Source organism: Nematolebias whitei, chromosome 5 (assembly GCF_014905685.2).
Source record: "Nematolebias whitei isolate Nwh7 chromosome 5, NemWhi1, whole genome shotgun sequence".
Taxonomy (NCBI): Eukaryota; Metazoa; Chordata; class Actinopteri; order Cyprinodontiformes; family Rivulidae; genus Nematolebias; species Nematolebias whitei.
In genome coordinates this window covers 23933792-23956323 of record NC_056502.1, presented here as the reverse complement: position 1 = coordinate 23956323, position 22532 = coordinate 23933792, and the positions used below count along the sequence as shown (strand labels likewise).

General features: G+C 40.2%; 1 protein-coding gene across 1 annotated transcript in view; it reads right to left on the bottom strand.

Annotated features, from left to right (window-relative positions):
- ptprub (protein tyrosine phosphatase receptor type Ub) overlaps positions 1-22532 on the bottom strand; it is a 159258-nt gene that overhangs the window by 61776 nt on the left and 74950 nt on the right. Inside the window, exons 7-11 of the mRNA XM_037677245.1 lie at positions 17883-18200; positions 14133-14242; positions 8850-9051; positions 5875-5977; positions 5519-5792 (exon numbers count right to left, since the gene is read on the bottom strand). Of these exons, the coding sequence (XP_037533173.1) occupies positions 5519-5792; positions 5875-5977; positions 8850-9051; positions 14133-14242; positions 17883-18200 (1007 nt within the window). The remainder of the gene's footprint in view (positions 1-5518; positions 5793-5874; positions 5978-8849; positions 9052-14132; positions 14243-17882; positions 18201-22532) is intronic.

Here is a 22532-nt window from a genome sequence, read left to right as displayed (position 1 = left end):
TTGCAACATTCTAAACAATGTTTCTAAACTCTAAACGCTCTAAAAGAGCACATAATGTCATGATTTCCCTCTCTCTGCCTCCGCTGCTCTCAGCCACATACCTGCAAGCATTCTTGGCCACGCCCACTTCTCCGCTCTGCACGGAGAACAGCTGATCAGCTGCTGGAGGGAGCATATCCTGCAGTGTGGGCTGCACAAAGGTGCAGCAGGTGCTAATTAATTTAAAATAATTTATTTTAAATAAAAATTCCATGCTGATTGTGTGGCTCATCCATCAATCAGCCAGTTGTGTGTCATGTCCAATCTTATTTTGAAATACTGCAATAGAGCGAGTCTGCCAAAAACCAACCGTGAAGTATCGAGGGACTACTGTATATAAAACTGACCACACAAACACTGACTTAATGAGAAGGGCAATTAAACTGAGCCTGACAGTTCAGTTTGCATTTTAATTAAGAGGTTGGTGTGCAAACACCTGAAGAGACTATCAAAGATGACACTTCAGAACAACATCAATCTGCAGGAAGATTAACCAACAACTGATATACAAGAACGTACGTGACTTTTGTGATGTTTCACTTTTAGAGCAGAGCCGTTGTCACAGCCCGTTTCTCTTCAAGTGAAAAGATACATTTTATTTTCCAGCAGCTATAAACAGAAGGACTACAAAGTTATTTTCTGCAAAATCCACTATACAAAAATATCCTACTAGTGCATTCATATGCAGGTTTTATACTTTGATTAAAATTAAGTAAAATGTGTCATACAAAAGTTTGCTGCTGAAAGAGATGATCATGTTTTGGTCTGTGCCTTTGAATGTGTTTGTTAAAAATATCTCTTGAACCACTGCGTGCTGACATGTCCTGATATGATAATGTTAATGTTATAATGCTATTTCTTAATGTTTGACCAAAACAGCTACAACGCCATCATTTCTTAACGTTGAGGAACCCCAGTCCAAACTTTTGGCATGAAAGGTGGCGGGTGATATGCATTCCTTCAGGAAATGCTAGGCCTTTACTTGGTAAATGGTTTTAGCTGTAATAATTGTACTTACACCTGCAGGATAAAGCAGAAAAATACTAAACTACAGCAAACAGTTAGCAAGCTGCTCAAACTTTCATGTTCTACACAGAAATGAAACATTAATATTTAATACTTGGATGTCTGTGATGGACTGTCCCTCGCCTCTCACACAGTGATAGCTGTTGGAGATCTCCTTGCCCACCAGCTCCATGCAGCTCTCCCTCCGCCTCTCATTCAGGTACTGAGACACCACTGCTCCAAAGGCCACCAGGCAGGTAATATGACCCCCCCTCTGCAAAAAGGCTACAGGCTACATCCAATAAAAACATGTCACTTTTGTTGTTCAAATCCAGTTTCTTGATCATACGATTGATGAGATCGTTTCATCTGGAGGTCGTTCACCACTCTCTTCTTCGTTTACGGCCTTTCTGTGATTTGTCCCCATTTGTTTAATCTTTTGACTTGTATTACTAATCAGGCAAGCAACACTGCACTGTGTTCTCTGACTTTGACAAAATCACATTCTTTTTGCTGACAATAAAGGTAAAAGTAAGTTTTATTTATTTTTATTGAAACTGTGCACCCTTGACAATCCAAACATTTCAAAAGGTTCCTTCAAAAAGAATAGTTTCAGTCCTGCAGCTGCAACCTCCAAGCACTGACTGTTACTGTATTTTCAGGCACAAAGAACGGCGTTGGCTGTGATTTGTCACTGCGCCCGCCTCAATGAGGGTCAAGACAGGTAGCCCCCTGGCAGAGCAAACAAACGCCTAATCCCATCCGCTGGTAAAGCCAGGCGTCCACTCTCTAATCCCACTCTTAGCAGGTTAGTTGTGTGAAGTGCTCACGCTGCAGTCCCAAAGTGTGTTTCTCCACTGGGTTGGAAAAAGATGACACTGCTGGGGACGAGCCACACAGGCCTGTTTATGTAAGATTCTACAGTACACAGGGAAACAGAAACTCATAGGGCTGAAATACTCTAATGGGCACCACAGGCTCTAGAGGTAGGAACGTTTCTGAAGCTCCACATTCAATTACAGTTGAATTGCAGTGATGCAATTGTAAAACATTTATTAATTTGTATTATCTTGAAAATTAAATTACAATGGCTTATTTGACATAAATAACCATCCATCCATCTATTATCTTTACCCATCTCTTTCTTTTCGGGTCATGGGGGTCACTGGTGCCCATATCCGGCAGTCACTGTGCGAGAGGCGGAGGACACCATGGACAGGTCTCCAGTCCATCACAGGGACACATAGAGACAAACGAGACAAACAACCATTCACACTCTCACTCACACCTAGAGACATTTTTAGAGTTATCAATCAGTCTAACATGCATGTTTTTGGTCTGTGGAAGGAAACCAGAGTATTCGGAGAAAACCCAAGCATGCAAGGACAGAACATGCAAACTCCACTCAGAAAGGGCCCGAGCTGGGATTTGATCCGGCAACCTTCTCGCTGAGAGGCAACAGCTCAACCGACTGAGTCACCGTGCCGCCCTAAATATTTATCATTTTACGTATTTGCAATGCTTATAAAATGTTCACTTCACAATATGTAGAAAAATATCTTAACTACAGGCTGCTGACCAGGAGTTAGCATAAACGCTAATTTAACATAAACTGGAAGTTCTTTTAACTTTATGACAGCAAGTTTTCCTTGGTCGAAATGCAACCACCTCATGTAACGGCTTAAAAATATTTCAATTATTATTTAAATATTTTATTCCCACAAAAAAATACGGTAATCTTTTAGAGCTATCTCAGCCAGAAGGGTCTTTTGTTTATGTGCGTTGCATTTCATTATTAACCTTCTTGTTCTTCCTGAGTGGAACAAGATGTATTTGTTTTTTGTTCTTATTGCTTTCATTTTAATTTGACTACTGGTAAATTGCTAAGCACTTTGGTCAGCTTTTGTTGTTTTTACGTGCTATATAAATTGACAATGACATAAAAAATAATTGGCAATATATTCATTTTACAGCAATTTTTAAAAAATAAATAAATAAAATATCATATAACCAAACAAAAATAAATAAATGTATAAATTGGGTCTTTGTCTTCATTAGTATGCCCAAAATGATTATTTGACAATTTCTTTAAAAATTCCAGTCTGGAGTTTTGTGAAGACCCTCCAACCCACCAAACACTTCAGATCCAGTAGCTAAAAATGAGGCCTTGTTTTTGGTCAAACACTTCTGTTTTCTCATATTTGGACATGGGACTTTTTCTAATATTTTTTTCTTCTTTTTTTTAACCTTACAGTAGAAATGCTTATTTCTAAGCTGTTTTTTGCTTTTACTGTCCCGGAGACACTAGAGAGCTGCAGGAGTACAGTACACACACTAATAAAGTCCTGCTCTGAGCAAAACCAATGGCAGTCAGCTGCTGTCAGCCGTGGAACATCCTGCACGCATGTGAAAAAGATTTTTAGTATCAAACGTTTACTTGTGCACATTACAAGTGAGTTGTTCCTCTTTACATCCAAACTACAATTCTGTCGGACAAGATGAGAGGCAGGACGTCGCAGCGACATCTGGTTGGGAAAAGATACTGCTTCTGGGGTACGTTGACCCGTCCCTGATTTTAACAGAGGCTCTCAAATATACAAGCGAAGCACCACCTCGTAAGCTAATATAAAATTGAAAGTATAAGGATGAATATGAAATATTACTGAGAGTAATGCATTATTTTATAGATAAATACGGGATAAAAATCTGTATTTATAGTGTATTCTAATGGCGCAGATTTTTCCCTTGAGGAACACGAGTGTGTAGTATACTAAATGTGTAGCTGAATTTTCCTCATAAGGTCTTCCAAGGGTTAAAAACGTTATAGAAAGCAACATTATTAACTTATGACTGTGAATTTAAACAAATTAAACATTTCAAAGTATATATTAAGAACTTTAAATCTCTGAAAACTTTAACTCTTACTTTATTTTTTGACGCTTAACAAAGAAAAAAGTGGTAACAAAGCTGCACAGCAACATTTTTCTACTACAAGAAGCTATGGTAACTCTACTAGGACAAAAGGCACCAGGTAGCAACTACCGGCACTCTACTCACTCTTATAAAGTGTCAGCACAGATGAACATTAAAAAAAAAAAGATTTTTGACATTTGAAAACCAATTCAAAATCCTCTATACCCGTAATGCAATGCATCTAAAAATAAACTTCACCTCCACCTCTACTAGTGACCCATCTTGCATAGATTTACACCAGTTATTGATCACAGATGGCTCACTTACCTAAAGCAACACTTTTCTGATGGATTTAAAGCAGCAGCTCTTTTCTAGCTCTGATCATTTCCACCTTTGTTCAATTGTTTCTAAGTAATCACCTCACCAAGGTAGCAGCTTTGCCAGTAAAGGAATTTGAAAAAGGGAATGTGACGTTCTTCAAGCTTGTCTGAAGTGAATGATACAAAAAGACACTGCAAAGTAGAAAAAACACCCAGTTCCTTTACCAACAGGATGGAAAACCAAGACAGAAGAAGACAGACTTGTTAAGGCTCTTTGTTTTCGTGTTACTTTGGTCAATTATTACTGGTTATTCTTAAAGATAATGAGCTGATTAGGCAAACAAAAAACTTAAATGCGTGAAAGACAACTTGAAGTAACAAGACAAAGACAAAAGCAGTAAGAAGGTAGAAGAAAACGTTTTAATTGAAAGCTGAATTAAGTAATTTCAGCTAGTCACAACGTTGATATCTGTAAATAATGCATGCAAGTAATTTCCCTTTCAGAAACGATTTGGCTGACAAAAATCAAAGCAAAAGAAAAACATTTTCATTGCACAATCTCTGACAGCAGAAATAAGTTCTTAAAGGTTGTGATCTCAACAACAGACACTTGACTTAAACTGTAAACTACAGATATTGTACAGACGGACACTGGTTCAGAATTACTTAGAACACTAATGTTTACAGCTGGTAGGGTTGAGAATTGATTGTTTGAGTTCGTTAAGCCTTCCTTAAATTATACCCTTCCATTCTGTACTACCATCTGCCTTGAAAGGTTTTTGATGTCATATTTTTGTGTGATTGAGGGGATTTTTATTCATACAAGTTCTCCGACTCTAATAACGTTTGAGTCGCTTTATCAAGCTATGAAATGAATGAACAAGTCATGGAGCAACCAATTTTTGTCATCAACATAGCAGATTTGTAGTTTATTCCTTGAAATGATTTATGCTTCCTGCAGTTCCTCTCCTAAACAGTAGATGTAGCCATGAAGAAAATAACACTGCTCCACAGGGGGGGTGCCAGAGTTCAACTAAACTCTTTCTACACCAATGTAACTACAGTTTAAACTTATTTGCACTTGGCCGAGATTAGCAGCTGTGTTTAAAGGATGATGTTTAAAGTGAAACTGTTACTAATGTCAGATTCCCCAACGAACAGTACCCGGGAACCCTTACGGCTTGATGACTAAATGTTTCTAGATCTGAGGCACCACTGGGAAGGTGAGTTTGATCACTTACCCCTTTAAAGTTGCTCATAGCCTGGAAGTAGACAAGGTAGCTCTTGCGAGGGTCCAAAGGGCTATTCCAGTAGCCGTTGTAAGTGTGATTGTCTCCAACGGTGAAGGGACTTTCTTCTGGCAGACTGCTGGGGGGCAGCTCTGCCGTGTAGTAGTGTGGCGTGCCTCGGGCCTGCGCCTCGCCATGAGACATGGGCAACGGGAAACAATCCTGAAGGCCCAGCTCTCGCTTCACTTTCTTCACAGTCTCCTCCTCAACCACCACCTGGTAAGTGCTGGAGTGGATATTCAACTTTAACAAGCCACGTGTGTGATTAAAATAGTAAATTATGATGGTCTGAGGGGTTGTCTCCTCACCTGACGGGTGCTCCTCTGCCTTGTGCGGGGCGCAGCAGCACAGTAATTGTACTCTCGGTCTCGCTTAGTGGCGACGGCATGTCTCCATAATCAAACGTAGGAGCTGGGGACAGATCGAGGTTCAAACATCAAAGACGACACACACAAAAACAACACATCTTGCTCTAGCCACCGCTCATTTAGGCAGCATTAATTGAGTTCAGACAGTGTCTCTGCCTCTTTTTCCTTCCAAGTAAACAAGCTCAGCCTTAAAGTGTCAAATAAAACCAACCCGGTTCACTATTAGCATAAAGGCACAACATTTATGGCAAAGCCATTACCCGCATTCTCACATTCCTTCCAGTTGCCTTCAACAAAACACCAATTAAAAGTCACAGGAGCGAATGGGTTCTTCGTTTGAAAAGATCTGGCTAAAGTCTTGCTCCTCCTCTGAGATGTTGTGGCACATTTCTCTTTAATATCATCAGTCAATTAGTAAGTGGGAAGGGGAGCAAACTAGTCACAGAACATAGATAATTATCATATTAAAACGTGGTTTGTTAGCGCTGCAACAGAAACGATCTGACATCAATTAAAAGCTTAAAGAAAACTATGTGAAGCTTTGTTCAAGTCACAGGTCTGTGGCTCTAAAAGACAGTTTGATCCCTGCTGTCAGGTCCAAAGCCTGTCAAAGGGATGTTAGTGTATTAACCACTACGGTGAACTCATCTCAATGCGTGTGTGTATGTGTGTGTGTGCATGCGAATGAAGAAATGTGTGCAGTCAGGTACTCTGCGGTGGGTGTTGTTCAAAGATGCTGACAGTCGTGGCTGTTGAAGGTGTTCAGTGTTTGCTGGCTGTCAGTGTAGATTTAGGAGACGCTCAGTGTAAGTGAATGCTCGGCACCATGGACTAGTGAAGGAGGAGGAGGAGGAGGATCTGCACAGACTTTTGCACTCTGTGGTCTGGATTCATGCCAGGAGTCTCTGTGATTTGGAGCCAATAAGCTTCAATTGTGAACTTAATCTATAATTAAACAAACTGGACATGCCTGTAAAGAGATAGATTAAAAAAAAGATAGGTGTGTGTGTGTGTGTGTATGTGTGAGAAAAAAAGAGAAAGAGCTGCTGGAGGGGTCCTTCTGTGTGTTCCTCAGACGTGTAATCTCATCCCTTAACAAGTGAAAATTCACCATCAATGGAAAACAGGAACACAAAGGCTGAATTCCTATCACTGCTAATAAGCTCGGAGACTCTTCGAAGTGACATTCTGCTCCCAACAATGTTCTGCATCCTTCTTTATACAGTAACACACAAGCTTGCCCTCTGTGGTGCTTTTCCGCCTTCTGTAAGTTAATTTATATCTGGAGGACTGTGGGGCGACAGTGTGCCACAAGTTTGGAGAAGCGATGAAAAATTGCTCCTACACTCTGGGAGCAGAAGTTTTGCCTCAGTGAAGGAGAAATGCTAAGGTCAAAAGAGAGAACTCCCCAAATCCTAATTATGGAACATAGTGGTTGAAATCTTAGTGTAGTACACACAGACTGTGGAAAAAAGATGGATGTTGCCACTACATCTGAGACATGAAGCTAATGAGAAGGCACTTTACAGACAGATACCACTGAGGGTCACTCACTAGGGATTGCATTCCACAACATTTCTGGCTCAAACATACGGGTTTAAAAAGAGATGAAATCCTCAAAAGAAAAACTGCTAATAATATTTAGTTTTCCTGTTGTCACAAATTAAATCTTTCCATCTGCTCAGCGTGTCCCTGGTCCTTCTAACCATCATGTCACAGTGAATCCAAGTTTGTATTTGTCCAATAAGGTTTAAGAATCATTATATAGATACCGAAATACAGTAGTCCCTCGATACGTCGAGGTTTGACTTTCACAGACTCACAATTTTGCTGGTTTTCAACGTAAGATTGTATTCACAACACACACACAATTGGCTGATTGATGGAAGGCGACCAACCAGAGCATTGTGGTGAGGGGTGGACTGGGCATCGGGAGCACCGGCACATTTCCCGGTGGCCTGGCCCACTCAGTGATCGCCAAGGGGGACTAAAGGCTCTGTTCGGATCGCACTTGATTATTTTAAATAAACAATCTATGCCACTCATATGGCTCACTCAGGTATAAGACAGACACACACCCCACCCACCCCCCAGCGCCTCCTCCTTTCTTTTTCTGAGGCTGTCTGTCACAGAGGAGCAGAGACACACATCAGGAAGGAGCGCAATCTGTTGTGTGTCTCTGCTCTGCTGTGACAGACAACCTTGGAAAAAGAAAGGGGAGGTGGTGGTCTGTCTTATACCTGAGTGAGCCGCAGGAGCGGCATGGATTGTTTATTTAAAATAATCAAGCATGATCGGAACCGAGCCTTTAGTCCCCCTTGGCAATCACTGAGCGGGCCAGGCCACCGGGAATTGTCCCGGTGTTCCCAATGGCCAGTCTGACTCCAGGATTGGCTCAGTAACTGTAGCATCAGACTGTCTGCTCTCTTTCGCTGTGCTCTTTTAGAGCATTTAGAGAGTTTAGAACATTGTTAAGAACATTGCAAGAGTGTAGGAACAGTTTATAAAGCCTTAAAATATATATAAATACTAAAATAAATATAACGTCCCTACTTGGAGGATTTTCACTTATCGCGGGGTGTCTGGAACGTAACCCACGCAATAAGTGAGAGACTACTGTACTAAGATACCCAAACACAAACAAGTACACACAAGGCTTGAGAGCGGCAGGTAACACAGCAGAATGTGAAGTCAGAGCATCTATAGGTGCTTTATAACTACAGGGGAAGTTCACCATCCTTGTAAACATTTAACAATGTTCACCTTTTAATTTTTCTGGTGTTTGAACAAAACCAGAAGTTTTTGGACAATTGCTCTTTAAACTAACATTCTTTTTCCAATATGATCCATAATGTTCTAATTTTCTTATTTTATAAAAGGAGACCACAGATGCAGAATGTGACTGTTAACGGTACCTGAGATGTTAGTGGTGATTTCTGTTAGAGCAGTCTGGCCAAAACCCTTGGCTGTACGCGCTCGAACGGAGATCAGGTAAGTTGTTCCGGGGTGAAGGTTGGAGAACATGTGGTACGTCTCGTTCCTGAGTTTGGACACTGTTCTTCTGGGTCCTGGGACGTTGATCCCTGGATCAGATGACTCAATGCTCTGGTAACTGATCTGTTGGTAGACGAACAAAAGGCAAAAAATGATCTCTGTTATTATTCATTCAACGTTTATTTAGACAGATAAATCCCATTGAGCCTCGAGGACTTATTTACAAGAGAGGCCTGATTTATTACCATAAAAGTCAGTCACATTTTTTATTTGTTTGCAGATGTGAACAAATTTCAAGGTTTTTAACCATGTCCACAAAACGCTTTACAGAAGTTATCTACGTGAAAAAAGAAAACAAACAAACAAAAAAAGTCCATGCTCAATAATCCAGGTATACAATCCAACAATTTTCATTCAGGTCATCTGGACAGTTTTTTTTTTTTTTTGCTGAAACATTTCACCTTCCATCCGGAAGGCTTCATCAGTCAAGGAAACACAACAAAACTGATTCGTCCCCCAAACAGCTTACTCCAAAGTGGAACAAACCAGTTATGTTGATGCTAAGATGGTGTCTTCGGCACGCCCCCTCCTCTCGTGCCAGCCCTCTTCCTTGTCGACAGTCATGTCAAACTGGTTCAAAACCAAAAAAAGTCCATGCTCAATAATCCAGGTATACAATCCAACAATTTTCAGTCATGTGTTGTGTTTCCTTGACTGATGAAGCCTTCTGGATGGAAGGTGAAACGTTTCAGCAAAAAAAAGAAACTGTCCAGATGACCTGACTGAAAATTGTTGAAAATCTAAATGACATTGACAGTGTTAAGTCATGAGTGTATTAAAAAACAGACTTTTTCAGAAAATACTGCAGAAGGTGAACTGTTGCCTTCATAAGTACATAATTATGTTGGCCACCACACATTAAAGAGCATACTCAGGTGTTTAGGTCAATACCTATCAAGTGTTTATGAGTTTGTCTAATACTTATTAGGACAAAAAAATCTGGAAATAAGTATCCTTGAAAAGCAAAATCTTTCAAAAAGTTTTTCCTTAAGAGGCTGTCTGCCATGAATGTACCTGCTGGAGCATTTCCACTTGTATTCTTTAAAACAGACGAGAGCTGAATGATGTGACCTCGCTGCAATCAGGGTGAGTACATTAGTATATACAGCAGAGATGGAGGAGATCCACTTAACTTGAAGGAATGAACTTTCTCAGTCAATATGAAGTGTGCACGCTCGCATCACACTAAAGAGATCTCTCAAGCCAGCTGTGAGGCTATGATGATTATCATAAGAAGGGTCTAAAGAGATTTTTCAGATCTTTTGAAGTTGTCTTTTTTGAAAATGTTATAAATAACATTGAACTTGTTGTAGAGGGCTCAGTTTGATGAAACAGTGTTTAATTTGCCTCTACTGCCATAAAAAGGAGGTGATAACATAAGTGTACTTGTCTCTGTATGTGTTTGTATGTATTTCAGTTTGTTAGCAAAATATCTCTTGGAACCCTGCATGGATTTGAATGAAATTCTTAAAAAATAACCATTGGATAAACATACGCGAAGGCTTCCTGAGTCAAGATGATCACAACAGCTGCTCAATTGTAGCAAACACAAAAATGACTATAACTCTGTCAACTCTGCAGACATTTGTCTAAAAAGTAAAAGAGTAGTAACTTAGTCTTCCAGTAAACATACTCGGACTGTTACCAGATCACAAAAGATTTGGCATGCAGAGCAGCATTCCTTTCAAAGAACATTACTTTTAATTTTGATTGGATGGGTGAGTTTAGAACTAATGTGAATGGGCTTAAGACCCTGGTGGAATGCTGCAGTCTTAAACCCCAAAGTCAAAAATTTCATAGCAATTCATGCAAACACAAATAAAACAACAACTAAAATGCCAGCATATCCTGATGCATGCTCAGCAGTTTCACATGACATGGTTATTCTAGCAGAAGTATTTGGTATATCTGCTGGAAGTGTTTCAGGCTGCTACCTCCATTTGTTGATGCAATAAACAGAGAATTCTATATCAAGGGTCATCAGTACGATCCAAACCTATCTATATTTCTTCACAACAAGGTATCTACAACAGGTAAGATATTAACCTCTCCACAGAGCTCTACTTCAAAGGACCTGAACTAACACTTCAATGATTTTTTTTCTTGCGTCCTTATCGTGCAGACAGAACTATGATCCATTTTGTTACACAGACATGCTGCTCAGAAAATAGAGTTGAGAATGCAGAGAAGTGTCCAAGCCTTGGCTTAGAGGACCAAATGATGAGGTTCAGGTTACAATTGTCAATGGTTTGGCCTGAGAGGAATGGAAAGAATTTCCTCCAATTCTCCAGAGTAAAATATTTATACATTTGACTTCATTTGTTAAAGATGAAATTCTGTTCAATGAGTACCTTGACTTTGCACAGGAGAAGAAAAGAAGTCCAAATATTGAAACGGGTAGGCTGACTTTTTATTGCTTACACAGACAGACTGTACAGCCAATACAAAATTATTATCCAGCTAAATGGAAGCCCTACAGCAAAAACAAACACATGTGAGTTATTGATTAATGATGTCAGGCTCTATTTCAGTGGGACACTGAAAATGTTATGTCCAAGTCCTGTGCACAAGATCAGCGAGTGTATCTGACCTTTGCTGCTATTTTAGTGAATATAAGCTCAGCGAGCCACGTACTAAGAGATGAAGTGGAGACTTTTTTTTGTTACTAAGCGCACACTGTACTGATTGAATCTAGTTGGTACCATCCATCCATTTTCTTTACCCGTTTATTCCATTTTGGGTCACGGGGGTCGCTGGTGCCCATGTCCAGCAATCACTGTGCGAGGGGCGGGGTACACCCTGGACGGGTCGCAAGTCCATCACAGGGACACATAGAGACAAACGAGACAAACAACCATTCACTCTCTCACTCACACCTAGGGACAATTTAGAGTCACCAATCAGCCTAACATGCATGTTTTTGGTCTGTGGGAGGAAACCGGAGTACCCGGAGAAAACCCACGCATGCACAGAAAGAACATGCAAACTCCACCCAGAAAGGCCCCGGGACCAGGGTTTGAACCAGGGACCTGCTCGCTGAGAGGCAGCAGCTCTACCAGTTGCGCCACCGTGCTGCTCTAGTTGGTACCATCAAAACTAAAAATGTTGGAGTAAAGTGTGAGAAACAAAAATACCTAAAAAAACTTTTTTTTTTTTACTTTCAGGAAATAACATATTTTTCAAGTATTGCTGATGATCTTCTTGTACTGGTATTCAAGGATTCAAGGTTCTTTACTGTCATTCACATCACATGTGGTACATAAAGTGGAACGACGCAGGGTCCCAGTTACATCCGACAAAAATACACATTGTAAAGAAAAACAGTAATAACCAAGTAATAATAAATAATATAATAAAATACAATAAATATAATAAAATAATATGTAGAGGGGAGGGAACTTTGGTCTGAATACCTTTTACACTAACCGCTCAAAATGATGTAACAAATGTTGACCGGCCTCAACCCCAAAATTATATGCGAGTCCTTGTAACAATTTTAATTCCCCTCACTCGAAGAAAAGAAAAATATTCTGTATCTATGAAGTGGAAGTGCATCCAATCTGTGAAGTGTAAAGAGGAACTGAATTTTCCGTTTGTTCATACTATTACAGACTTTAATCTATATGTGCATATCTATTTGATAAACAATAATAGAAACTTGGTACTGGTTCCACTATACGTGTAATGAAACAGGCCAATAAAAAGGGACTTAGCAGTCGCATCCTTTTTATCTGTTCACCTAAGCTTGAAGATGTGTTATCTTGTCAGGATTAGGTAGAATTAACACTTTATCTGTGGAGAAAAAGCCTCCAAACACATCTCTTTATTCAGGAGCCACAGAATAGCAGTTCCAACATTCCCATTTTACTGAAACTCTGAGAATAGCTTTAATGAGGAGCTATATTAATTTAACCTACAAACTCCTCTTGTGTAGTGTTGCGAATGACTCGACAATGAACTCTGAGTGTAATCTTGTTATGGATTGTGGCCAGAGTTCATGGGGACTCAGTAACTCTGGTCTCTCAGTAAGAGACCGCTGCTGGACATGAGACATCTGACGGCTGCATTTGTTTACTCAACAGTCTTTGACTGCAAAGATTTAATCCTTTGCGAGTCCTTAGTAGACTTTTTTTTTTTTAATTAATATTTGCTTTCTTCCCACCATGGTAAACTGTGTTAGACAGCTGCTGATTTACAAGAGTATGTTGAATCCTGGTTTCTGCTTAATGTTTCATTGGAAAAAAAACACAAAGAGCAATAGGGCAACGACTTGATGAAAATGTTTTGATTGTTGTTTTAGTGTATTTATCTGTGCTAACCTTGAAAGTGAACAACTGCACCTCTTGTGTGTCAATATTTGAAATGGGGTTTCTGGGAAATTTATGAGTAATGCATATCTTACCTGTTGCAGATAGCTCTCTGAATGAACTCAGTTTAGAGAACCAGCACTTAACATGAACTAGAGAAACAAGTTAATGGCTAGTCAGAGAGGAGACAAAACCAAAATGGAATGCTTAAGTCTTAAAACAACTCCACACTGTAAAATGTATGAGTATCTATGTGTTTATAAAACTTTACCGTCAGCTTCCTTTTCCTGTTTTTATTTCCTACCAGAAATATGTAGCGTTCCTGGCAGAAGTGTCCCAGGCTGCACCAACACTGTTACATCTGGCTGCTGCCACGGCTATTTGCACTTGCAAAAAACCCACTGAACGCTATAGTATATAAATATCATCTAATGAAAGGCAATAACAATGCACATTTTTAAATAATAGCATTTGCTTGAACTGCGATAAAGTGTTTTGTAAAGTTGCTTTGAAATGGCACCAATTAACTTTTGCTTTTGCCTCATTGAGACTACCGGTAGCTGTTAGCTTGGTAATCCAGTTCATATTAGTTTCTCCAAAAGGAAGTTGTTCAAAGACCTATCTACGACAGGTATGATAATAATTGTTCGGACATTTTTCACAGTGCAGTTTATGTGCATGACTGTGTGCAACGCAGTACAATTACACAGATGTTGCAAGTTTTGAGGGAGCGTGCAATAGACATGCTGACTGCAGGTTCAGAGAATTTGGCAGTACATCCAACCGGCCTTACAACACAAACACAAAACAGTAACACAAATGTTTCTGTGGGATTACCTCATATTGTGTAATTAGACCATTGGGTTCAACAGGCTCCTCCCACTTCAGGAAGATCATGTCATCCAGTGGGGTGAAGGTGAGCGACTCTGGCGCTATGCCTCCAGGGACTAGGAGAAAGTGTCACAGTAAACATTTGTCAGACAAATTGAAATGCTTGATCCCTTAATAAGCTCGTCTTGTCAATATCACAGGAGTGGTTGTCAAGGTGCACCACACGGGACACTCAGTGAACAAAACAGGAGGCTGCCAGTTCATAAAATGCATGAATGTTGTATCTACAGCACAAACAAGAAGCATTAAAAATATATATCAAACATATTTCCTATCTTTCATACCAATCCTCACTCAAAGATAAAAACACTAATGAATATAATCAGTTATTCACCAGAACGCTCGATCCTGCAAAAGAATGAAAAGACAGTGAACGCCTGAATATTTAACTCTTTACATCTTTTTTTTTGTTGCAAACAGCTGCAGATCTGCTCTGTAGAGGAAGACTACTGTTTGAGACTGAAGCCCAAGGCTAAAACAAGAGCCAAACAGCTGAGCTGTCTCTTTGCATTCACTTAGTCTGGAGGACAAAGTTGCTTAGTAAGACTTTTGCAAAAATGTGCTCATTATTTGCATACTCTATTTATATACACACAGTTTCATCTTTATCTGAGCAGTGAAAAAAATCCTCTTGGCGTTTGTTGTTGTTGTTGATCTTCTTTCTTTGAGTCTATCTCTTTCTGAAAATCTTGTCTGATTGTTTTTTTTTTTTTTTCACGACAGAATTGATTTCTGCCTCCAGCCGCCGTGAGGATGATATGCTACAGCGGAGGAAAAATAGGAGATAGGTGGCACAAAATCCCATCTCGGGGTTACTTGACAATTCTCCTTTTATTGTTATGTTATTCTGGACATGAAAAAAGATTTAGTTATGCTGATTCAGCCTTAAACCTGTCGGATGGTCAGCTCCTCTGCTCTGGTGTGTTGGAGAGAAACTGAAGAGCTGGCAGGAGTTTTACAGTGAATTCTCCTAAAATGAACAACAAATAATAAGGTTATGAAGCTGCATTTTGTCTGGTCATGGTGCAGCTCAACTGTCTTCACAAGAAAACATAAATGTTTTGAAATCACAGCACATCACAGTGCGACTGTCAAGTTTTGTAACAGCAAGTCTGAAATCTGGATATTCTCCAGGTTTAATGTTATAATGCTACATTTTTCCCATCACAATCTAAAGACCACAATATTTCACCTAAACTTTCCCTACAACCTAAATAGAACTAAAATTTTAGACGATGGAAAACAAAGAATGTACAGGTAATAATGCTGGTATATAACAACATTTAATCAGCAGCAGTACACAGTTGGAATGTCTGTGAGTTCATCTGGCTCTGATATTACAGCATTCCAAATTCAACAATCTCACCTTCATCAAGGTGAAACTGTCTGATCCTGGGAGCCGCAGTTCGTTCTGATACTCAAGAATAAAATAAACTGTACAGAGGAGTATCTGAGGGCTTTTTAGCCTCATCTTATTTTGATAAATGTAACGGAGCAACACAAATAACATTTTTGTGTTCTTGAAATTGACTAAGCTGAACCTATGCCAGAATATAAAAGTACTTTATTGCCTTCAAAGATTCAGCTTTTTTATTTCCCTATTTTAAGGAGGAAGATAACTTTACAAGTTAGAGGTATCCTGAAGGTAATTTATGTGTCAACTGTTTGGAAAGAGAAGGGTCTCTAACCGGGTCTTCTCAGCTGATTGTAGAAGTACGAATAGAGCTTTTCACCTATGCTCTTTGGTACAATTTAAATTACAAAACAGATCTAATAAAGATTAAAAATTAAATTATTGAGATAGATAAGAAAGAATAAAACACCAAATAAGATAAGTTTAAGGGGAAGTGAAGCAAACTTGGATTAAAATTAGGGGTGGGTCCCGATTTCCTTAATTTGGGGAAATTGGAAATTGGCCGATACTTGCATGAGAAACCGATTTTACAGATTTTTTAAAAAAGTTTTAGCAACAATTGTCTGAACTTAATTTATATTTCAGAGTGCTACCTCATGGTCATCTGCCAAAATCTGAATCGGCAGGTCAGACTTTTTTAGTGATTGGTGATCAGCCAAAAAACTGCAATCGGTGCACCCCTAATTAAAATAATTTAGTGGTTAATTATAGCTATCAATTAAGAATTGTATAAGTTATTATAAAGATTATACTTGAAGAGTACGTTCACACTGCAGGTCTTAATGCTTAATCCCAATTTTTTTGCTCAGATCCAACTTATTTTGTGTGTGGTTGTTCACATTATATCTTCAATGTGCCTGTCTTCTGACTCCAATGTGAACACGCTACGGCCAAAAAGTGACGTACACGAACAGAAGAACACGTGATGTCACGAGCAACACACAGTGTTTATGGACGTAAATATGGATGCTACACATGTTAGCATATGTGTATTAAACCTGAAGTTGTTGTACAATCATAACATAAATTACTTTTTTTTAATTATTATTAGTGTGGGGGAGTGGTGGTGCAGAGGTTATAGAAGGTGAGTCTGTGATAAGGTGGTTGCTGGTTCAACTCCCCAGACCGACAACATCAAAATGTGGGTGGAAAAGGTGAAACACCTACACTTGCCTCCACCCTCATTTTCCCCAATCTGGGTCCTTCAGCAAGGCCCTTAACCCCAACCTGCTCCCCAGGTGCCCTAGGTTACCCTGGATGGATGGATGGATGGATGATTGTTTCAACCAGGGGTGGAGCTTGCATGTTCTCTCCATGCATGTGTGGGTTTTCTCTGGTAGCTTGGTGGTCTGTGGTTGTCAGGATGGGCATCCAGCATAAAAACAATTGCCAAGTGTTAGTGTGAGTTAGTTCACTGTGATGACCCCTGAAGAAGGGAGCGGCCAAAAGAAAAAAAAAATATGATTATAATTAAATTATTATTTGGCATGATTGTTTCAGGGCAGCACGGTGGCGCAACTGGTAGAGCTGCTGCTTCTCAGCGAGCAGTTCACCCCGGTTCAAATCCCGATCCGGGGGGTCTTTCTAGGTGGAGCTTGCATGTTCTCTCCGTGCATGCGTTGATTTTCTCCGGGTACTCCAGTTTCCTCCCACAGACCAAAAACATGCATGTTAGACTGATTGGTAACTCTAAATTGTCCCTAGGTGTGAGTGAGAGAGTGAACGGTTGTCTCGTTTGTCTCTATGTGTCCTTGTGATGGACTGGAGACCTGTTCAGGTGTCCCCTACCTCTCGCACAGTGATAGCTGGATATGAGCACCAGTGACCCTCGTGACCCAAAAAGGAAGAAATAGGTAAAGATAATGGATGGATGAATGTTTCAACCAGGTTTACATTTGATCTTGCCAGGTACTGCAGTGCAGCATTGCATTTCTGGATTGAGAGATACGTACTGAAGACAATCCCATCTCATTAGTATTGCTACGGTCCAACACCCAGAGCACCAGGCCATAGCAGATTAAAAGAAAAACGAAGAAGCAATTGAACTTCTTTTATAAGCTAAAGACATGAGCAGTTCTAAGATTTTAAAACGCACATTGACATCGATATTATCAACACTTGGATAAATCGGCATACCCCTACCTCACTGATGTCACAGTTGGACCATGGGAGTACACTTGTGTTTATAGCAAACATTTGATCAAAGGTAAGATTACAATTACTTTGTGTTTTTTTATTCAGATCAGAGATTATCATCTCCGTGACCTCCAGCTGAAACTTACTGTCCTCCTCTGTCTGAAAGGTGACCTCTCTACCCTCCTTCTTCCCCTCTGGGTTTGCCAGCGACAGACGGACGTGGATGCTGTGGTACGGTGGCAGATCACGAAGCATGAAGCGTGAGGCATTGTTTTCCACTGCCAGGCACTCGCGCACTGTGGTGTTGTGGCCGCCGCCTCCTCCCGCCATGGTATAGCGAAAGCACAGGGACACTGAGTAGGTGTGGCAGCGTGTCAAGTTGAACGCCAGGTTCTCCCACAGCAGGGCCAGTTGCCTGGGCTGGATGTCCGTGGCAATGAGGCCTCGAAGTGGACGCATGGGTTCTGAGAAGAAGAAAGAAAATTGTTTTAACAAGACAATGAAAGAAATTTGAAGAAAAAGAGAAGCGGTGACAAAACTCCATTAAACAAAGTCCAAGATGGAAACAAATAGATTTTACACAGAACAGCTTGCAAATGATGGCGTACTTCAGACCAGGGCTACCCTGGCAAGTTTTTTAGCCATTCCTCTCTTTCACAGAGGTCAGTTTTCTGCCAGCACAACACACACCCACATCCCTGATGGCCGAGCAGGAACTCATGCCAATTGCACTAATTAATAGGACAGGCTGAGTTAGTGTCGTTCTCCCACCAGTTCCCTCCTCTGTGCTGCTGCATGACTTTACTCTTCAGTAGTTATAACTCTCCACCCTGAGGTTTAATCCCCTGTTGCACCAAACTGACAGTGTTACACAAGGACATTCACTTCCACTGGTCACTTTTACTGCTGGGTCACAAGCAATGGTCTGGTGCATATTTTTACAAGAAGCCGAGTTAATTCTGGTCACCGACGAGTTGACCCACACTTTTTTTTTTTAAAGAAAGGAACAACAACTCTGTCTTTGATATACCCCCTCAAACCTCACTAAAATACACAGAGTGCCTCTTATGCACAGAGGCACAGACCAACCAGTGTTCAGGAGGACGTCCAAGCTGAAGAAAGACAAAGTTAAGCCAAGGACATCCTCCTTATCAATGCAGGCATTTAACTGTGGCCATTATTAACCAAGTCAATGCCTTTCTGTCACGCAGTTTGTTGCAAATTCCAGTAAATGACTTGATGTTTTACATATTATTTTGAGTAATGGGGCTGAGGTTCAGGAAATGACAGCAGAGATAAGAAGTGCAGGTAGAGATCAGTGGAGTTTAAAGTCCCTGGCCAAAGGTGTTCTCACTGAAGCACAGATTAGCTCAGGGAATGCAAATAAAAACTAATGCATCACTGAGAAGAGCAGAACACCTTAAAACTAGAAATATAACTGAGTTTTTAAAGTGGTCTGTGCTTGTGCATAAGCACACAAACACACTATACATGAACTTTCTCGTCTAAAGCAGTTGTTTAAATCTCTTTGAGGCCTCCGTCTCAGAATTATTATAATTTCCCCATCCACTTTTTTATTGGCTTTAGTAGAGCCCTTGAAATTTTATGACACTTTCAATCTACACTAAGGGCCTCGGCACTCATCAGCTTTCTCTTTTAATTTGCTGTCAGACATCTCGCACTAGATGAAAATATGAGCAGAGCATTGATCTGAACCTCATCCAGACTAATGTGACAGTAGATGAATGAGTGGGCTCGATAATCACAAAGTAAGAGACCACGCCGCACCAGTGAAAGATGTAAATGTACCATTGTTCATTCTCTTAATGGTGCAGTTGATAGTCTGCACAGTTTGAGAGCTAAATAAAGAGAGGCATTTAACCACTGAGTTGATGAAGCACCACGAAAGAAGGCACAACGTGCTCATTATGGACTTTCTCAAAGTGGACATTTGTGCCAACTCCTTCCCTTTTGCCTCATCTTATTTGTCTGTATTCCACAGGCACTTGCTCTATGGCAGCCCGTGCTGAAAGTCTTGCAGCTGCCCTAATGTGGTCCAAGGCCTACATACTGGTGGGAGTTTTTATACTTGTGAAACGTGATAACCATGCTCAAAAATCAAACCTTAAAAGATGTGTCTGCCGACAATGTTTGTAGGCTGTCAAGGAATCTTCTTGCACTTGTAACATTATAGTTTACTGTAAGAGTTACATTTAATGGTATTTGCCAATTTTAGATTCTTAGATGGTGATTAATGGTACAAACAATGATGGAATTATTTTTCAGAGCAGTACAGCATCCAACTGTTTAACTGTAAAAGTGTGGAATAAAAATGTAAAAGTGGTGTGGAACATCTCACCATTTTCCTATATATCAATCAGCTTGATCCAGTGTAGGGTCTCTGGTGCTCATATCAAGTGGTCATTGGGTGCAAACAGTGCTTACTAACGACATCACTCATTCAATCCACCCATAATCACAATATCTTAATGTAATCAAACACGTTTGAAGAGTGCTGATGTGAGAAATTGTTTCCCTGTGCAATAAGCTCTGAAAACAATGCAACAGATCCTGAATAGATTAAAATTGTGCCTAGCCACTGTAAAAATAAGTGGCTAGGCAAGTCATTTAACTCTACTCCTTTACATATTAAAGTCGTTATTGCTACCAGAGAATGGCCAAGTTGCACACCTGTCATTTCCTTCCTAAGAGTAGGTGGGAAACTAACAAATAATAAATACATACTTTCACTGAAATTCCTCCAACGCAGCAAAAAGTGTTTAATACAACCGTTGAACTGAATCGATGCATGATCTGAAAGAAGAAGCATCTGGAAACAGCTGCAGGCAAAATCCTGGAAGTTGCATCAGCGAGATGGCCAAACTTGATTTTATGTTACATACTTGTACCACCTGAGATTTTTGTTTGAGCAAGGCTAAGAACTTTATAAGTACAACAGTAACAGGTGTTGCGATCTGCATCACTGAAATAATCAATCCCAAGTGGGTGTGTGTTCGACTACACAAAAGCTGGAGGGTTGTTGACAAAGTACAGTACATTGCTTTACTGCAGGCCCAGTAATGATCTGATGTCCAAACATAAACTGCCTTCAAGATAGTGGCTAGGGAAGAGTAAAACAACACACATAAAACTTTAAACTAAACAATAAAACAAGAACATATATCTGGCATAAAATGTCTTGGCTGTCTTTTTGATGTAAGGGAAATATTTATTTTTATCTTTGTGTGTGTGTGTGTGTGTGTGTGTGAACAGTGCTCCACGCTAAACACACAGTTTAGCAACAATGGCAATGTGCAACCAAGCAGCAGCAAATAATAATTTTTAAATATATATTCTAATAAAGCATGTGGGCAGCACGGTGGCGCAACTGGTAGAGCTGCTGCCTCTCAGCGAACAGGTCCCTGGTTCAAACCCCGGTCCAGGGGCCTTCTGGGTGGAGTTTGCATGTTCTCTCCGTGCATGCGTGGGTTTTCTCCGGGTACTCCGGTTTCCTCCCACAGACCAAAAACATGCATGTTAGGCTGATTGGTAACTCTAAATTGTCCCTAGGTGTGAGTGAGAGAGTGAATGGTTGTTTGTCTCGTTTGTCTCTATGTGGCCCTGTGATGGACTTGCGACCCATCCAGGGTGTACCCCGCCCCTCGCACAGTGATTGCTGGACATGGGCACCAGTGATCCCCGTGACCCAAAATGGAATAAACGGGTAAAGATAATGGATGGATGGATAAAGCATGTTAGCAGCAGCCATCTTACAGAAGACAAATAAATAAACAAATAAACAACATAGCTGAAATTAAATTTCTACTTGTTCTCTGTTTATTTACAAGCTAAGTGTTAGTATAGCAGCACAAGTAGCTGTCACAGAATGTGAGGATACCAACAGTTTAACTTCAACCTTTATATCAAAGTGAAGAAGACCAGTAGGATAAATTATTTAAAACAAAAACAAACGAAACAAAACAACAATTGTTTGTTTTTCTGGAGTGGGAAAGACGTAAATGGACTACATTTATTTAGCACTTTTCTATCTTGTCAAGATACTCAAAGCACTTTACACTACAATCTGTGCCCTCATTTACCCATTCATACAGCACTCTACTAGATCTATACAAAGAATAATTAGTGCTTTATCACATTCATACACCGACGGGACACACATCGGTGGTAATGAGAGGTTCAGTGTCTTGCCCAGAGACACTTGGGCATGCGACTGCTGGTGGAATCAAACCTCAACTCTTGCATTGGTGGAGGACTGTTCTAACCACTCAGCCAAAGCCGCCACAGATGTGACAACCAGTTAGGCAGAAAATAAATATAGATTATGTGTTTTTAAGTTTTCAATATTGATGTTTTGATTTATTTATTTTTTCTCTGTGCTCTCGGTGAAGGCAGATGCATCCTCTTCTGCTCCATCCCCACTCCCCTGCTTTGCTCTCTTGTCTTGTGAAACCTTTATAGAGCCTCTCTTGTTTTTCTGCATACCTTCCTAATTTGATCAGCTGGTCTCTCAACAAAATTGATCAACTTCTCCCGACAGGAAGTCAGGGTGAATGGAGGACCCTCTTTCCTTGATGAAAACAAAATTGTATTTATGATGACAACTGTATTCTGCTGTTTGGGTTGGTGAAATCTAGATTGTCTACAAATTTGTATGGAAGGTGTTGAAGCTTGGCAGCACTCAAACTGAATTTTGTGGAGCTGCATCACAGATGAAGCAGGCTAATGTCAGGACTGTGAACTTTCTGGCAGCACCCATGAATGGATGGGAATAATAT